This window comes from Prosopis cineraria, unplaced genomic scaffold, assembly GCF_029017545.1.
Source record: "Prosopis cineraria cultivar Desert tree isolate PC_DT_omini unplaced genomic scaffold, ASM2901754v1 PC6, whole genome shotgun sequence".
Lineage (NCBI taxonomy): Eukaryota > Viridiplantae > Streptophyta > Magnoliopsida > Fabales > Fabaceae > Prosopis > Prosopis cineraria.
In genome coordinates, this window is record NW_026555337.1 from 42,591,289 (window position 1) to 42,610,041 (window position 18,753).

Consider the following 18,753-nt stretch of genomic DNA (forward strand, 5'->3'; position numbering starts at 1 on the left):
GCTATAATACTCTCCGTTTGTGTAACTGGACTACCTAAACTCACCAATCATGAGGTGTGACCTGGCCAAAGATCACATAACTCACTCTCAGACTACGGCTTCCCCTATTCTTAAATCTCTGAGGTGTCTCATACCCTAGGCTATTCTCCTCGTTGAACTAGTGGAGAAAGCTAGGTTATAGTCCCTCGTCAAATTATGGGATAGTCTCTCGACAAATTGTAGGACAAGGCTATACTCTCGTACATCGGAGAATAGCCTAAATATCATATAGATTTTTCTCTACTCCTAATCCCTAGCGCGAACTCCCGCCCACTAATCATGCCATAAATGATACTTACTCATTTTTACATTTTCATGTATTATTTATCACATTCACACATTGCGTTCACGATTATGCGCTACCTAAGGGAGCATCTAATAACATTTCGTCACAATCTCCTTATTTATCACACTAATCCATTTCTTCATTAACACACATTTACCTCAACACAACATCACATTTATCTTTTCAAAGACATATGCATTTTCATATTTCAAAACCACCTTGTTTTCACATTTTGCATTTCAAGCCAAAAATAGCATTAAGCACATTCAAATTTTCATGCACTTATTGAAGCTAATACATACTTTCACGTTGAAAATCAATCCATGCATGCAAAAATCACAATTTACAATTAGCAATCAATTAACAATCAATTAACATATAACTACCCAAAGTAGGGTTCCTCTAGTTATTTTAAACCTTTGAGAGATTAAAGGTTTACCCTTCAATATAATAGCTTTCAAGCTTGAATTCCCAAGCTAAATAAGTGTCTAAGAGCTTAGTCTACAATTTACCAAATTAACTTTCATTTAACATTGCCAATCTCACACATTCCAACTCTAATATTCCCTTTTTAGATTACCCAATGCCCATATTGCTTACATATGGGTCTACCCATTGGGTTTATTATGTATCTATGGCATCATATAGCTTCATTGAATACCCACATTGCATTAATACCTTAACAATCATAATAATGACAGATTTAATATCGATTTTTGGATATTAATGGAGCTCATCATCCAACACCCACAAAATCATTAATACTAGGTTTAAATACTTTAAACAACTCTCATTAACTCCATTTGAGTCAATGGATTTGGACCTATAACCTATATGGATCAAAATCACCATCCTCATCCAAACCTTAACTCAAATCCTTAAGAAAATGGAAGAGAAAAGGAGAAAAAGGGTTTAGTAATCTAACCTTGAATGATTTGAAGCTTCAAACTTTCTCAAATCCTTTCCTAGATCGTGCCCTAATAGAGCAAAAATGAGTCTCTTTCATTTTTCCTTTTCTTCCCTTTTATTTTTTGCAATGTACCATGATTTATTTTTGCAGAATTCACACCATGCACCACGGTGCCTGTCCCCACATATTGCAGCTTGTGGTACAGAAAAGGCAGCTCTCATTTTATGGCCCTGTGCACCATGGCGCACCACGCACATGCCGCAGTATATGGCATAAAGGCTTTCTAACTTGTTTTTCTCCACTTTTTGGTGCCCCAGTAACCTAATTTCACTTTAGACTCAAATTATACCTGAAATTCCAACTAAAAACACTTATTATTCTCCTCTGACCACACACCACGTCAACTTACTTAATTATCCTAATTAAGTGTAGTAAATCAAGGAATTAAAAACCGAGATGTTACACATTGCATATTCAAACATCAATTTTGCTGTCAGTTTGATAGCACTCAGGAAACTTCTAACTTGCCCCTATTCTTTGTCCAATGTTCATTTGAGGTGATCTAAGTATCTACAGAAAGCTCTTTTCATAACTTAGCTAATGGCATGAGTTTTATTCCTAATAATTTCATACAAAGAAGTTGGATATCTAAACACACTTTCTTAACTTTTTACACTTTTTACAACACATGTGTCAAAAACTCCTACTAACACCTAGAGCATCCTCTTAAAACTTACAACAACATGTGCAGCACATCACATGTACATAACAATAACCAAATCTCATTTTATAGTCCTCAACCCCTCAATATAAAAAACAATAGGGGAGGTTTAACATATGCATTTCATCAATATTCACGCATAATGAACAATATGAATCATTCCTATTCTTACACTAGCATTTTGGCCCTATTAAAAATAATCAAATTTACATACACACATTTTAAGGCCAAAATACAATAATCCATCATGAACATCCTTATAGTGCAAGTATAACGAAAATACATTCCTAATTGGCGACATCTTATAATTACATAAAATAAATCAAGTTTAGGAGGCTTTACAGTAAGAATACTAAAATTCTTAAGTCTATAGAGCTTTTTCCTTATCCACACCTTGTAAAAGGTACCCTAAATTAGGACTTAAATCATTATACTAACCATAGTTAATTAAAGACTAACCCAAAATGATTATCCTATAAAGGATTAACTTAAACAAATCTTTAACATGTATTTTCACAAAATATATAAAACAAAAGGATTCCAAGTCTTTAAGATAATTTAAGAACTCATATCATTCAATTAAACTTATGTGAAAGCATGGGGATTAAATAAGTATTAAGAAACACATCTTAAGATGGGAGAAAAACTCCCCTCGTTATTTTTTTTTTGTGCCTTGCTCTACATAGTACATATATTTTGACCACTTAAGTCCTTTTATAACTAAACACACTTCCCTAAACACAATACCCATAATGCAAGTAAATCATGAATATATTATCCTAGTTGGCAATATCATAAACTAAATACACATATCAAAATAAAAAGGAATGCTTACAAATGTGATTATTATCAATTGACCTAATGCTCATTTTTTCTATTCTTTTCATATGAGCTAGCTTTTGTAATATGTTAAAATAGAGGGGAGAATACAACCACTTAGTAACCAAAGTATATATAAGTTATACAAATACATGATAATTAATCACGAATGCAAGTGGCTAATAAATTCATTAAAATAACCATGCAAACAATGATATCAAGATCATGTTAATCACATTAACATCTAACTCATGTGAATAATCTCAAGAATAAAGTCAAGTACAAAATTGGCATAATAGCCCACAAGTACTGAATGTTTGTACAAAATTGGCACAGGTGCCCACATATACATTTTTCACATATTTACCACATATTCTCATTTTTACAATTATAATCATAGTCTCAAAATCACTCAAATGGCATAACAATGATAAAATATATGATCAATCTCTTCCTTATATCCCCACTAATTATTTCCTCTGACATGAAATTTGTAGGCCAACAACTGAAAGGGATCGTCCATATGGTGAAACTACCTAAAGTCTTAATCATATTGTGAGGGGCTATTGGGCCAGGATTACCTTACTCACTTATGAACACGGTTTCTTCCCAAATCACACACTATGAGGTGTCATATTCAAAACTTGCTTTACCCAAAACTCCACGTAGGCCAATAGGATTAGGACTCTTAATAGGAATAATGCTACAGTACCCTATAAGGTAAGTAGCGGCTATAACTCCTAAAATTAACAGTTAATAGCTAAGTACTATATGAATTTTTCACAATCGCTAGCTCCTTTACTTAGGCAAACTCTCACTATATGATCATGCTCATGAGAAAATACATTTCAATAATTCTCATATATGTAATTCACAACCATCCTACATATTCATGATTTTATTGCTTAACAAGTATCAAAAATCATCATATCTCAATCATGCCTCATGCACCAATTTTTATATTATCACATAAATCACATTAGCATCATATAAAAACTCAACGTGCTCATATAGAATTCACCGCCATGTATAATCCACAATTTATAATAAAAAATATGTACATCATCATCAACTCTCAATCTCATTACTTAAATCATGTCACATTATTTCGTGAGAGCATAAATTAATATTAATAATTCACATTACAAGCAAGCTTTCCTGTTCATTTCTTTTTCTCCACATATGGTCATCATACTCAAATTCTTTACATGTGTCACAATTAACTTAATCACAAATTATAGGATCTTAATAAGGTCACATATGCATTACAAATAGAAATTTCAAGATTTGAATATATATACATACATACACACACATATTCATTTTTCTCACAAACATAAATAATTAATTAATATACAAATACATTAAATAAATTTCTCTCAATTACCTCAACCTTTGAAAGGTCAAAGGTTACCCCTCAAGTTATAACACGTTCAAAGTTTTCCAAAGTGGTGGCAAATAACAATTAATCTACATTTAATTATATCACAACGTGTCCATAATATTATTAACATAATTTTTACCCATATTTCAACACTTAGGTATTTATTTTTTTAAGACCTTAGTCTTAGCCTTTTGAGTTCTAAAATTAAATTTCATATATTTAAACTTATCTACTTGGTTCAATAACTTCTTTCACAATATTTTTATTGAAGTTTGGCTAAAATCATCCTTCAAACATCTAATATCAAAGTTCTCCTTTTTATTTCAAAAATTCGCACATAAAAATACCTAAAAATTGAAAACTTAGTCACAAGTCTAGAATTATCATTCTATAGCCATAATGATCTATTTCTCATTTTAAATAATTATTTAAACATCAATAAATGAATTCATATATGCAGATTTAATCAAAAATCTACTTATAGAGGTCTAGAGTTTAACTCAAAAGCCTTAAATTCAAATTCCATCAATAAAATAATACTCTAAAATATTTATTATACATCCAACAACCTTAATAACTAAATTTATTCATCAAAGATTCATTTTTCTTTCAAATCCTAAATTTTTCATAATCCCAAAATTTAAAACTCAAGAGAAAATATGATTGAAAAATATTTAGAATACTCACATAGTTTTAAAAAACTTAAAATTTCATTCAAATTATCCTATTATGGAGCATTGCGTTCAAAATCTCTCAACCTCTCCATCACGTGGAGACACTGGAAGCAAAGAACGAAGAAGAAGAGCAACTAGAGCTAGAAAAACAGGTTAGCCTGACCCTATAGGGCTAGCCCTTGATGGGCTCGGGTCTAAAAGAGTCAGCCCATTTAAGCCCGAGTTCTTTTTAATACCCTGATATACAAAGCTCAGCCCTCGACATAGTAAGCTTAGGGTCGGCCCTACGGGCTCCAAGCCCTTTTAACTATTTTTTTTGTTTTTCAATTTTTTTAATCAAACAAAAAAAATACTTCATTCCAATATAATACCAAATTAAGAAAGATATGAAAAAACTAATTAAATAACATCTAAATGAAATAAAAACACAAATGAAATGATAGCAAGGAAATAAGTAATGGATCAGCTAAGTCAACAAATACCTAATTGAGATTAGATAAGATTGAGCTATTGAGATATGATATTAGCCCGACAGACCCGACCCATTTTCCTGACTCTATAAGTGGGTAGGCAAAAAAATGATTGGTGTAGGTCATGGGTAGTGAGTTTGTTTAAATAAAAAGGTAGGTCCTGCATCATTTCCCCTTTTCATTTCTCTCCTTATTTTTTTTAAATTCCTTTGCCACCACCGTTTCTAGTTTCCACATTCCCCTTTTTTTTTTATAATTTATATTTCTATCTTCTTTTCTACTTCTCACTTATTACTGTCATTATAATTGGTTTTTTTTTCCTATTCCAAAACATTTGGACCTAAAATTATATAATAAGCTACACCTAATGACCATCTCTTAATTAATTTAATTAGCTTCAAATATTCTTTTTAGTTTCTATTAATTTAAATTGGAATGTTACACATTTGAGTTAGAGCTTGTAAAATATTAAAAGAGATAGGTGAATATAACTACTCAATAATCAAAATACGTCTATCTTATGCAATTGTTCATTAATTGACAACTTAGCATATATAAATACTCATAAGCATGTAAATTTCTCGACTTGCAATAAAGTCACATTTAACCGCACTAAAACTTAAATAATCACTATATCATTTTCCACAATTAGTACTTAATGCATATTGTTACAATAATAATAATTATGTGACCAATGTAAACATAATTATTACAACTTGCCACAAATTTAATAACTATGCAATTGGTTGGATAAGAATGCATAATTTGACCATCCTTATATTTTCTTTATACCTTCCGATTGAAATTGTGGGCTATAATTCAATCAAGGCTCCGTCTGTGTGACTGGACTACTCAAAATTATTAATTGTGAGGAGTGACTTGATCAAAGATCACCACACTCACTTTTAGACCACAACTTTTCCCATTTTTAAATCTTTGAGGTGTCGTAAATCTTAGGCTAATCTCCTTGACAAACTAATAGAGTTAGTAGGTTCAAGTCCCTTGATAAATAATAAGATAATTTCTAGACAAACAGTGGGATAGGGCTAGCAATTAGGTACCGAAAGACAATATTATAGTACCACGTGAATTTATCTACTCCTTTTCTTAAACAAACTCTTGCCAAAGATCTATGGATTATGGTCAATTCACATAGTCACATATATACATTTACAAGCTCGTTGATTTGCACAAGTTGTCGTCACATATGAGCATAACAATTACTTTACTCCTATTCTCAATCTGAAATTAGAATCGCATATTCTCCACTTTATTTGAACCATTACAACACAAACATCAAGTCAATTTGTCAACTTATCTCAACACATGCTTGTGGCATACAAATATTTCAAATTCAAACTTTTACATTTATAGTCAAATTGCATAAATCAAACTCCACATGATTTTGGCACATATTCATAATCACAAACTTCTATCATTCAAGTAAACTATTTCATTTTTAAAAAACATAATTCAATTAACAAATAATTACACAAAAAAAAATTTCTCTATTTATCTCAAACTTTTGAAAGATCAAAGGTTTACACCTCAAACTAATGTTTCCAAAGCTTGCTCTCAAGCTAAATAAGTGCACGAATGATTAATCTATAGTTAATCACGTCCAAACTTATCGTAATCACCATTCACACAATTTTAGACACTTTAATTCCAACACTAAGAATATCCCAAAAGTTCTACCTCTTGTATTCAGGATGGCTATCGGATTTACAAACTTCAATTAGCTTCAACTAATGTCATTAAACTCCTTGCTTGCCATTCAAGGCTTCCCAACCAACTCCAATAACTTAATTAAATGGCATCTTAGCCCATAAATGCCTTCCCATCAACAAAAACATGTAAAACCACTAACTTTAAATAACTCTTATTAACTCTATTTCAATCAATAGGTTCAAACTTATAATTTATATGGACTAAAAATTAACTCCCATCAATAAAACCCTGACCTAAAACTTGAGAAAAAAGGGGTGGGAAGAAAGAAAAAGAGATAGGGAACTTACTCTTGGATATTGATAGCTTCAAAATGCCTCCAAAATTCTTAAAAGAAAAACTTCAATAGAGCTCCAAGCTTTATCATTCTCCTTCTCTCGTTTTCTCTATTTTTTCTTTATTTTTCAAATATGATTCGCGTATTATTTTTGCAAAAATTTGGCTACATGATGCAGCGCATGTGTATTAGAGAGGGTCATTCATTTTTTTTGGCCAAGTGCATCATAGCACACAATACATGCACCGCAACATCTAACACAAATACATCTTCCTTTATTTTTCTCCCTCTTTTGAGGTTCAAGTGAGTTGACTTTGCTTTAAACCCAAAGTTAAAACTGAAAATACAATCCAAAACCTTCATTAGTCCACTCTGATTACATACCATACTAATTTTACTCAATTATCCTTGATTAGTCTGATTAATAAGAGGTTAATTTTTAGGATGTTACATTTTCAAATCATAAAAAACTAGGAAAAACATAAGATGATATCACATCATAAGAAAACTAAAAAGCTTTGATATATAATGCTTACGGTAATGTGGTTAATGCATCTAAAGAAAATCAAAGTCCCCATTAAAACTGCTTCAACAAGAAATCAAAACCGAACACATCAAGCTTCCGTGGTAATTTTGTTCATGAACATCATAATTCCAACTCATTTCCCACCACATGAAAAGAAAACGTGGTGATAACTTGGATTTATGGATTCATCTCAATAATCGAAAAAATTTGAAAAACACACATCAAAGCAAAGAGAACACTAAAACTCCTATAGAAGATTTTGAGTAAGTTCTGTCGAGAGAAGAGGCTAAGAGAGCGATGAAAACAAAGAGATTACCACTATGGATTTAGTCTTCAGTCTGTGCATCTATATGTGTGCGCACACAAGTTTAGCATGTTACTAGAAGCAATTTACTAAGCAATATATATGATTGAATAAGTTCATATCATATATAACACTATTTCATCCAAACCACAAATAGTCAAAGAAAAAATGACAATAAAATTTTTTTAAAATATATAAATAATAATTTAGTCTATCGAAATGCTATAATTTCCCAACAGTTAGAGACTTTTCTATTATTAATGAATTTATATAAATTATTAAATTATTCTTTTTAAAAATAAATGATTCACAAATTTTGTTTAAATATTGACGACTTTCCTTCTTATATATGTAACGATGTAATAACAAATCACAACTTCACATGTTAAATTTCTTACTTACTATTGTATTATTGTGAATATAAGAAAAAAATTTATAAATATGTAAACAAAACAAGTAAATCATGTATTTTCAATAAGAACAATTTAATAATTTGTATAAATTTATTAATAATAAAAAAGTTCTTAAAGACTTCTGAAAAATTATAACATTTCGAAAGATTAAATTATTATTTACATATTTTAAAAAAATTTTATTGTCATTTTTCCATAACCAAAAGTGGAGACACAAAATCAGACTTATAACAATCAAGTAACGAGCAATCGTAGATTGCTAGCTAGTCTTTCTTCATTTCCAAAACAACCTCGCGAAACAATTAGATAAGAAAAACCAAAGATTCAGATATAAGACAATTTCTACCACAAAGACACTATTGGTGCTGAAGCAAAGCTCTAGAAATTTCATATAGAAATTTGGCTAATTCATACATGAACTTCCCAGATATACTTAATAAATAAAAATATAAAGCACGGCAACTGAGAAACAAATAAGAATTAAATAGAAGCATTCACAGCACATAAACCTCAATCAAATCCCAGCCCATAAATTTAATTATGGTGCAATCATCTTAAGAGTCAAGCAGATAACTATTAGTACCAATGGAACCACTGATACGTTAACCCAACACCCAGAATTTATAAGTCAATTACAATAGAAAAAGGACCGAGAAGTTAATCATGTAACTGATTGGGGAATTACTTGGAAACTAATAGAAAAAACTAGTAATTAAGATAAACCATCATGTTCACTCAAGAAGGGAAATTTCTCTGGAGGAAGGAAAAAAACATAATCTAAGCAATTGTGCGGATTTTGCTAGACGAGTCTCTAATTGATTAATTAATAGAACTCGAGCCTGTGTGATCTGTGTGTGAACACAAAAATCTAACTTCGCTTGACTGGCGCCGTCCCTTGGCGATGGTACAACCAACAGGAAGAAACCCTTGACGCCATTGATATGCCATCTTTGCTCTCCACTCTCCGCACAAACTCGAAGAGGAGGAGGAAGGACGTGAGGATGGAGAAGAATAATCAACTACAAAGGAAATGATGAAGAACAAAGGAGTAAGGAGAGGATGAGCTGCTGGATATCACGATTGAATGGGCGCCAAGAGGAGGAAGAGAAGAGGATTTGATGAGGGTATTTTGATTAATTTCAAACTTCAAGTTTGTCACCAAAAGATCTCATTTCAAAAAACTTCTCAAGTCCTTATGAACAAATTACTGTCAAGTCTTGTCTTTTTGACAATTTTTCCAAAAAAGTAAAAAAAAAAAAAAAAGGAGGAATGCCCACTGCCCATGAAGCAAGATGAAAAGATGGATGAAAGCAATGCAAACAACAGTTCAGTTGTTCCGCAATCAAGTAACCAGGCTCCTCAGCATATTCCAGTGAATAAATGGTAATATTCCCTTGGAAGAAAAATATGGACCGTACAATTTATCAAAAAAGAATATGGACCGTAGTTGCTTGCCATCGCTAAAATATGCGTACACGAGATTACCAAGAATTAATTGTCCAGGCCTAGGAAAGGCTGATGTCAGACATAACGCCCTTTTAGAAAATTAAATGTCAAAGAGAAACCCTTTCCGGATTAGTTCAAGAAGATAATAAAGCCATCTTCGAATTAAAAATCGAGATACTGATATCTTCTCCCTCAACATATTCTACAACAGAATTTTTTCCCTCTACAACATGAAATACTTCAATGGGGTTTATTTATATGAAATGTTTCCTTGTACCATATTTCATCTATCTTGAATCAGGAAGCAAATTTCTACGTACATACTTCCTTCCTATATATTTACACTTAAGTCCGTGATGAGCCCCGTCCAGCCTGCAGACTACTGTTTCAATAGCATGGCATCCATCTCTCTCCTCCTCGCGGCATGTTTTAGCTTCTCCAATGCAACGAGTCCAACTTGCCTTACTCTTTCCCTAGACAACCCTATCCTGCAGAATTTATGCGAACCAACTAAGAAAAAGGTGAAGAAAATTTTCTTTCTTTACCTCAACATATTCTATAGCAGATTTCTTTTCCTCTACAACGTAAAATACTTCAACGCGAGACTATATAGGCTCATCACGGTTCAGCATTTTAAGTGGTATGATACTAAGTAGAAACCAAGAAAGCTCATGGATATTGGAACCCAAATATCAGACACTTTAAACTAATGTTTTCAGAACCGGACCAGATTCAGTTTAAGGTTTGCATGGTTCAACTGGGTTGGACCAATGATCAAACCGGTAACATAATAATTAAATTAAAAAAATTATATATGTATATAATAATCTAAATATAAGAAATACATATGAAATTGCTACTTAACTTTAAAAAAACCAAATATTTTAAGTTTATCATGATTTAACAAATCACATGATACAATATAATATCAAATGATTAAGAAAATTAGTCATTTTTTTAAAAAAATGTGATAAAAAATAAAAGAAAAAGTTTTTTTTTTTAACAGTCCGGTTTTTGAAAACCGGATCTGGTTTTCAGTCCAATCGCCGGTTTGAAACAGCCCAACCCGGCTCAACCCCTAAAATGGTTTTCTCATATGAACCAAACCGGAATCCAAACCGGTCGACAATCGGACTGGTCCGACCGTCCGGTCCGATCAGGTTTTAAAAACACTGCTTTAAACAGCTGTGAACGAGTAATAAAATGCCATATTATAGATTACAAGATAATGCATAATGAAAGTTCAATTGACAATGACAACATTTTAGAATATAATCAGAAACTGTAACACACGTTGAACTCACCGTTTACTAATGTCCTCCCAAGTAAGACACTCTCTATCCAGTCCATAATAAAGACGAATAATTTCTTTCTCTCGTTCCCCAAGGGTCACATTGATGAGTTCATTCACTTCATCCTGCGCATATTTACAAATGGAGTTAACTTCTGGGTTTCATTCTCTCTCCTTTTTTTCGTTCTTTTTTTTTTTGGGGGGGGGGGGCCTTCATGGTAGTCTGAAACAATAAAACAACAAATTAAATACTCAGATGAAAATGGAACACAAAACTGTTCTCATTATAAAGCCTCAACGATAAATATAAATTGAACTTCAGCACCCCCTCCCCCTCTCTTTCGCAGTCTTACCGATAAAAGCATTGATAATTTGAATCTATTCTCAGCAAACCTCCCAACCCCAGGGGAAATTCATTCTTCAAGAATTTACGATAACTTAGATTGCAACTTCATTGTTTGATTAGAGTAGTAAGTTGTGAGAAAACAAATTCATCTCTGATTGACTATGAATTAATTTGTCTAGGAGGCAATTAGAATAAAGCTAAATAAAACATAATCTGATATGTAAATATAATAAGAGGAAGCTAGTTGGGTAGTTAGTAAAGGGTATAACACAGTTAGGAATGTTAGTGAGCCAGCAGCTATATGAGATAAGGAGTCATTGTAATGTGGTGTGTAATCTGAATGAACACATTCCGTGCCTATTCTCCTGCTCTGCTCTTCGCTTCTCTAAACCTCTTTTCTTCCTAGTATTTCACTTCCTTTCTATTTCTCTCCCTTTCTCTCTCCTGTCAAAATTATGAACTTACACCATAATCTTCTTGAGCTTTGGGTTATGTGGTGCAGATAATAATTCTAACAACTAAAATTTTACAATAAACATGCTTTAAACTTTTTATATTTATGAATGACTTCCCTGCCGTTAATTTGTTTCTTGTTTTACTTAAAAAATATGATATGACAGATGACTAATCCTTATATGATTTAAAATTTAGGGAGGTTTTCTACATGTAACTCAAAATTCAAAGGGGCTACTAATACAAAATAAATAAATAAAGTTTAAAAATTTAAAAAGGTATATGATAACAGATACTGCTCAGATACTGAAATAACAGAACAATCAGCAGATGATAGGTTATAAGCATAAACTTGAAATTTTAAGGGGTTCCTTATCAAGTTTTAAAGGTTAAGGGGATTACTTGCACATAGTTCAAAATTCAGCAAAGTTTTGTATAATTTAGCCTTAGAATAATTTCAAAATAATTGTTACTATAATTACAAGAATCTATTCAAAGAGTAAGATTTAATCATTTCATAGGTAAACCCTGATCCACTAGTGCGGCTACTAACTAGTAAACCCTATTTCATTTATCATTACTCTAATTTTATTAATTGACCATTTTAAACAATCTCAACTATGCTTGGTTTGAAATTAATTGGGTTGGTGAAACATAGTCTTCCTTGGGTTCGACACTTGGGATACTCTGAGTAATTTTATTACTGTGGTAATTTCATTACTGTGATCGACCATGTATATTTACAGGACTCCACTGATCAATACCCTCTCAGTCAACACTTTATTTACACGAATACCTACAAAAGTGAATAGAACAACCAACAAAATATAAAGGAAAAAAAAAACAAAGAAACATACTAAAAGAAAAGAGAACCTAATGGAGACCAAGTATGGGATGCTCTATCTGGTACTTAAAAAATTTGAATATTACATCTCAATAGCTAGCTTTTGGGGAAGAGTTCTTCACCCCACTTGAGGCCCATTAATTGGTATCCAAATCAGTTTTCATTTGCCCAAAAACTGTTATCAACTCTCCAAGGGGGGCTAATTTAGATTAGTTATCCCATCTTAATGACCAGTTTTTTGGGAGATGATTCCTCATCTCCCTTAGATGCTGTCAAAATATTATTTAGATAAATTACCCATGTCTTCTGTAAGATGGATGCCATATAAGAATTCTGAAAGTCTTCCATAAGCAGTATAATCATCTAAAATTTCTATCAGCATCCACCTTCCTGACGAAATTGTAGTCTTGAACCTCAATTAGTTGGCCTTTGCCCCCAAAAAAAAAAAATATATATATATATATAGTTGGTCCAAGAAGGCTATCAAATCTCTTTACGGATATCAGAAAATGATTTTATTAATCTATTTGAAAACATATTTCCTCCAACATTCGCCTAATACATCAGCACAACAAATAAGTTAATGTGCTAGAGTTGTTTATCATCCTGATGTCTTCATGTTGTGACTAGAATGCGAACCAATTTGGGACTACAGAAGCATACACTTGGCAGGTACAAATGCAAACGAATCATATCAGAACAGGCATTTAAGTTATACGCTCTACTTCGATATGTCAACAAAAGCCTAAGCCTCCTAACATCAGATCTCGAAAGAAGTTTTTCAAAAATCAAAATACCTTTAGGGCTAACTCGTTTACTCCATTCCATGGAACATTCTCAATGCGATTATCTGCAATATACTGGAAAAGAAGTAAAAGAGGATTGTTGTGAGAATTACTAGGAATTAAAAAGAAAAGGTAACTTGTTCTGAGAATCTTTGTTGACTGGACTTGTAGGATGAGTTTTTAAGTAAATTTACACTATGATGAGTTTCTCCTGGGAGACCATTCAAAGAGGGGAACGCTTCCCTATCAAGCGAGATAACTTTATTGAATGCCTGCAATTTGCAAATACATGTTGAACAAACGAATAGCAGGATTGCAAATATAATATGCCCATACAATTCTCATTGTTATATTACCTCAACAGCATTTCTAACTTTCTTTTGAGACATGTTTAGGCATTCCGCAATCCTCTGAAAACATGGGGAATAATTCAGGCAGGTATATCGATGATTTGGAGTTTTAGAATATCTGATAGGGAACTGCTCCCTTTTGTGAATCAGGTTAACTTACATCAACGGTTGGAGTAATGCCTCTTTCTTCCAGTCTAAATTTTGCATTGCGGATTGAAGCTAATCTCTCGTGCAAGTGAGTGGGCAATCTCAATGTTCTTGAATTCTCAACTAAAGCTCTTGAAACACCCTATGACCCAGCAAAATATATATATATATATATAGATATAATATATACATGCACAAAGAATAGAAAAGATAATTCAAGTTGAATGGACAAACTTAAGCTATATGATCCATTTTTCTGATTTGTCAGTAAATATTTGGTGGGACCCAGATACTAAAGAAAATAGAATGGAAAAATCAATTTTTTCTCTAGTCTACAGCCTGGCTTTTAGATTCAGAAACAAAGTTAGCAACTCATCAAACATATTTTCTATAGCAGAATTCATGGCGAAAATAATGACAGGAAAAATGTCATACTAAATACCTGAATCATGAGTTACATAAAGCTATTATGTTTACATTTAACTTAAACTTGTTGATTGTCTGGTGGATATATCTTTCAATATGCTGTCTTCTTTCTTGATTTCTATATAAATTGGGTGAGTCTGTATAAAATTTCTGCTTCACTAATGTAAAAGTTGAACCATGGATGTCTGGTAAATATTATATATAAAAACAATCACATTGAAAACTCAGATGGTAAGGATGTCTGACATTCTTTCGGTCTTTCCGATAAAATACAAGTGGAAAATATCAAAATAACATGTTGGCCTAACCTGACGTATCCACCAATAAACATAAGTTGAAATCTTAAAGCCTTTTGATGAATCAAACTTCTCAATCCCACAAAGCAGTCCAATCAAACCACCCTAAACAAGTAAACATGATGAGTCTTTCACAAAAGAGGAAATTAAGAAGCTCACTGAAGAAAAAGTTATCTAGCGAAGTCATAATTGAAGCGAAGTATTATAAATCACCTGAACAAGGTCAGCCATTTCAGCACCCATGTTATCATATCTTTGAGCAATTGACATGACTAAACGAACATTGCTCATAGTCAACTTCTCTCTGGCTAAAGAGCACTCTATCAATTTTTCTTGGAGTTCAGTATGAGATATCCTCAATGAAGTTGCAAGCTGATCATCAGAGGGTTCGCATCCTAATCTTTCCTTCAGTCTGGAATTGACTCACAAGGTTTAGAAACTGTCTATAAACTATTAACTCTCAGATAAAGCAAATACAAAGCAAGTCGAGTTACAGAATTATTTGGAAAAGTTCCTTCAATAATATGAAATGATCATGATGTATCATGAAAAATGCCAATGTGATTTTCCCATCAATTCATTAAAGCGGGTGGTTATTCTGTCAAGAGAAGAGAATATATACAATATCTATATAATCTTTCCTGCACTCTTCTAATTTAACTCAACCCAATTATTTTCATCAAAAAGAGCAACTTCTCGTTCTCTACCGGTTGCAGTCTATGTTGAAAGTTAACTGACAATGTTAAGAATTTATTTCAAATTTTCATTTGTTGAGAATATCTGGTTTGCATTGTTTCCTGATAACAGCAAACCAAAAAAGCTACAGAATCACCCTATATTAGGTTTTCATGCTCCGCCTCTAGAAAAATATATTATGTTTTATATTTTACATAACCTTATTAATAAAATTAAATGGAAACTATAAATTTATATTATTTACTAACTGAAACTAAATGGCTTACTAAAGCTTATTTTACATAAGTAAATGTGTACTTACAGGGTTTTATGCTCCTCTAGCAAAAGCCCAACTTTTATCTTCTCTGATAAGTTGACAACTTCTGCATGAGAGAGCAATTCCTCACTCACTACCCCTTTCACATAGCCCTTCAAACGGTTCTGAAGCAATTCAGGATTGATCACTGACTTAGGCAGCAAAGCAGGACAGGATTGCATCACTGCATAACCAGTTTTGCTAATAGATTTCCTCTTGGTATTTATTCTTCTCTGCCTTGCAGACACCCCAGAGCAAGTGACAGCTACTTTCTTGAGAGTTTTCTGTTTTCTTGAATTCTCGCTCAGCACTTCCCTTTCAAAAGAAAGGTTCCATTGCTTTTCCAGCATTGATTTCTGCAGCAAAAGTAGAGCTTCCACAGAATAACCCAGATCAGAGCTTTCCACTTCCAAGTCATTGTACTTGTATCTCTGAAACCATGGCTCTGGAATGGCCGGATCAGTATCAATATGGTCTTTAAGAGACTTAATGGATTGACTCGGCCTGTTTGATGTAGGAAGAGTCGGTGCATAATTAGCCGATTTCTTAGCAACTATAATTGACTTCGTAGTAGTAATCTGATAGTGTGCGGATCCATAATCATTGCCGTAAGAGAGCTTTTCTGTTATATCAGAGTAATGGTAAGTAGAACTCAACAGCCTCTTTCCTGCACTGACTCCAATAACTGCAGCTATGGCCATCATATGCCGTCCTGTTCACTATGTACGATTACCATCAAACTCTTCTATTATATCGATGAACCTTGTCTAGTGCTCGTATTGCTTTCAGAAACTTTCCAGTTTGTTGTTAGCCTTCGGATAAATCAAAGGATTACACCCAGAAATAAAATTATAAACCAGGAATTATTTAGAAGCTTCAAACTTTTAAAAGGGATTCTAATTTCGTGGACGCCTGAGAATATATCACATTAAGAAAAGCATACAATCCTGCAGCAAAAAACAGATGACATTCCGGACGTCTGAGAATTATCAATAAGAAAACTTACACAGACTCCAAATGTTTCCAAGGCTCAAAGAAAAATTTCCTACTTCCAGTGGAAGAAAAAGGTTGCAAAGGGGGTAAAAATGCTCATGATATCTGTAAATCGCATACCTGAATAACTTGCGATCGACGACGACGAGAAAGACGAAATGGCGAACAAAAGGGCGTGACAGCGCCAGTCAAGCTGAACCAAACAGAAAGACGATTATTATTCCCGAAAGTATCAGTTAGCAACTATGCATTCAGAATAATTCAATCGGCTGCTGATGCAGTTCCTAATGCAGATGCAGTGTAAAAGGCTTCAACAACAAACAGTTGCACCAACCTGTGTCTGGGAATTAACGTCTAAAAATTCTCCCTTAAATTCTTTATATGAGTATTATTATTATTATGTTACCGATATACATGTGTCTGTGTATGAGAATAAGGGAGAGGTAAGATATTTGAGAAAGATGGAGAAAAACAAAATAGAATTTCAGAGAGATAGTAAAAAGAAAAGAGGAGAAAAAAAAAATGGAGAGATCAAGATATGGGGGAGAGAGACTCTATTGGCTGAAGGGATATTGGTTCCCGCTTCGAGTGGTCTATACTGCACGAGCTTCACCGCTCTTTTCATTCCACGTTTTGGATTCAACCATCGCTTTTTTATATTTTCATTTCCAAATTAAAAAAATTTCTCAACGTTATCAAAAATTATTTTTATTTTTAATATAATTATATAATACGCAGTATTATTATTTATACTAGATAGATTGGAGCATTACCAAAATTAATTTCAAATAACTTCCCTAAGGTATTTTCTTCAATCTACAATGTATGTTCGAAGTCTTGACCCTATTTGAATCTTTTTTATTTGTGTCATTGATTCAAAATTGTTGATATTCTTAGAAAGCGCATGCAGATTTTTGTGCATTACGAAAAATAAAAAAATGAGTTTTGCTGTGTCATAGCCTATAAATTAATTTATTTTATATTTTTTGGTAGAATAATTTATTTTATATTTGATATATTAACTAGAGAATGAAAGCATCATGAACCTAGACAGCTTGTTGGAAAATCAAATATGCCCCAAAAGTTGGGCTTGAGTTATTTTTTCACATACATGCCTTGACCTTAACCCTATTGGCTGTATGGTGGTAAATCAAGAGTTGAGCTTCTTGAGTCATATCGAAGGACACTGTCCTTAAGAACTATTCTGACACACCGAGACGATGGGCCGACAGTTCTCCAAAATTAAACAAGCACTTCCTACACAAATAAGGCACCAAAACAGCAGCACTAATAGGAAATAAACTCAAACAAAGAACAAGAATACAGGAGAAGTCAGAGGAGGAGAGAAATGACTCGAAAGCTCAAGAGGTTGGTGTCTAGTTCAGTCTACGTGCATGCCTATATATAGGCTAAGATCTTGGATGAATGTTGGGCAGTATATACTGGATTAATTCACTGGTTACACAAAGACGAACATTAGGCAACATTATGTTTACTGGATTAATTCACCGGTTACACAAACATAAAATTCATTTAAACATTTGCCAGGAGATGTTAGGGGGACAAACATATTTAAGGAATTTATTCATCCGTTTCAAGAATCTGTTTAAAGGCCAAAAAACATTCATGGTTTGAATTCAAACTCCAGACAGCTAAAAAATGAGGTTTTCCAATAAGCTCACATAAATAAATAATTATTTATTTTTTTCAAAAATAATCCGATAAAAGGAACCCAGTGCCTATTGAACTCGCGTACAAGTGGGGCAAATCGGCTAATTTTAACTGCGATTGCCTTGAGTTGGCCTGTTTCGTGCACGCGAGCCCACTACTCCTT

At 32.8% G+C, this 18,753-nt stretch overlaps 1 protein-coding gene across 5 annotated transcripts; it reads right to left on the reverse strand.

Annotated features, from left to right (window-relative positions):
- Window positions 1-10,126: 10,126 nt before the first annotated feature.
- Window positions 10,127-17,454, reverse strand: LOC129313408 (RNA polymerase sigma factor sigA). 5 transcript variants are annotated; one of them, XM_054956470.1, is made up of 11 exons: window positions 17,254-17,454; window positions 17,040-17,112; window positions 15,933-16,638; window positions 15,149-15,347; window positions 14,948-15,040; window positions 14,227-14,355; window positions 14,073-14,126; window positions 13,911-13,988; window positions 13,729-13,791; window positions 11,302-11,414; window positions 10,127-10,485 (listed from the first exon to the last, which is right to left on the reverse strand). In XM_054956470.1, the coding sequence occupies exons 3-11, from the start codon at window positions 16,628-16,630 to the stop codon at window positions 10,377-10,379; spliced, it is 1,536 nt and encodes a 511-aa protein (XP_054812445.1). In that variant the 5' UTR covers window positions 16,631-16,638; window positions 17,040-17,112; window positions 17,254-17,454; the 3' UTR covers window positions 10,127-10,376. The 5 variants fall into 5 exon arrangements, with proteins under 5 accessions (XP_054812445.1, XP_054812444.1, XP_054812443.1 ...); XM_054956469.1 differs by having other exon boundaries at window positions 15,933-16,645; XM_054956468.1 differs by having other exon boundaries at window positions 15,933-16,738; window positions 17,254-17,453.
- Between the last annotated feature and the right edge of the window lie 1,299 nt (window positions 17,455-18,753).

Coding starts and splice junctions, on each gene's coding strand:
- LOC129313408 (XM_054956470.1), bottom strand. CDS start 16,630: ATGATGGCCATAGCTGCAGTTATTGGAGTCAGTGCAGGAAAGAGGCTG. Junction 15,348..15,932: donor CTAGAGGAGCATAAAACCCT/GTAAGTACACAT, acceptor AGTCAATTCCAG/ACTGAAGGAAAGATTAGGAT. Junction 15,041..15,148: donor AAATGGCTGACCTTGTTCAG/GTGATTTATAAT, acceptor TTACTTGTTTAG/GGTGGTTTGATTGGACTGCT.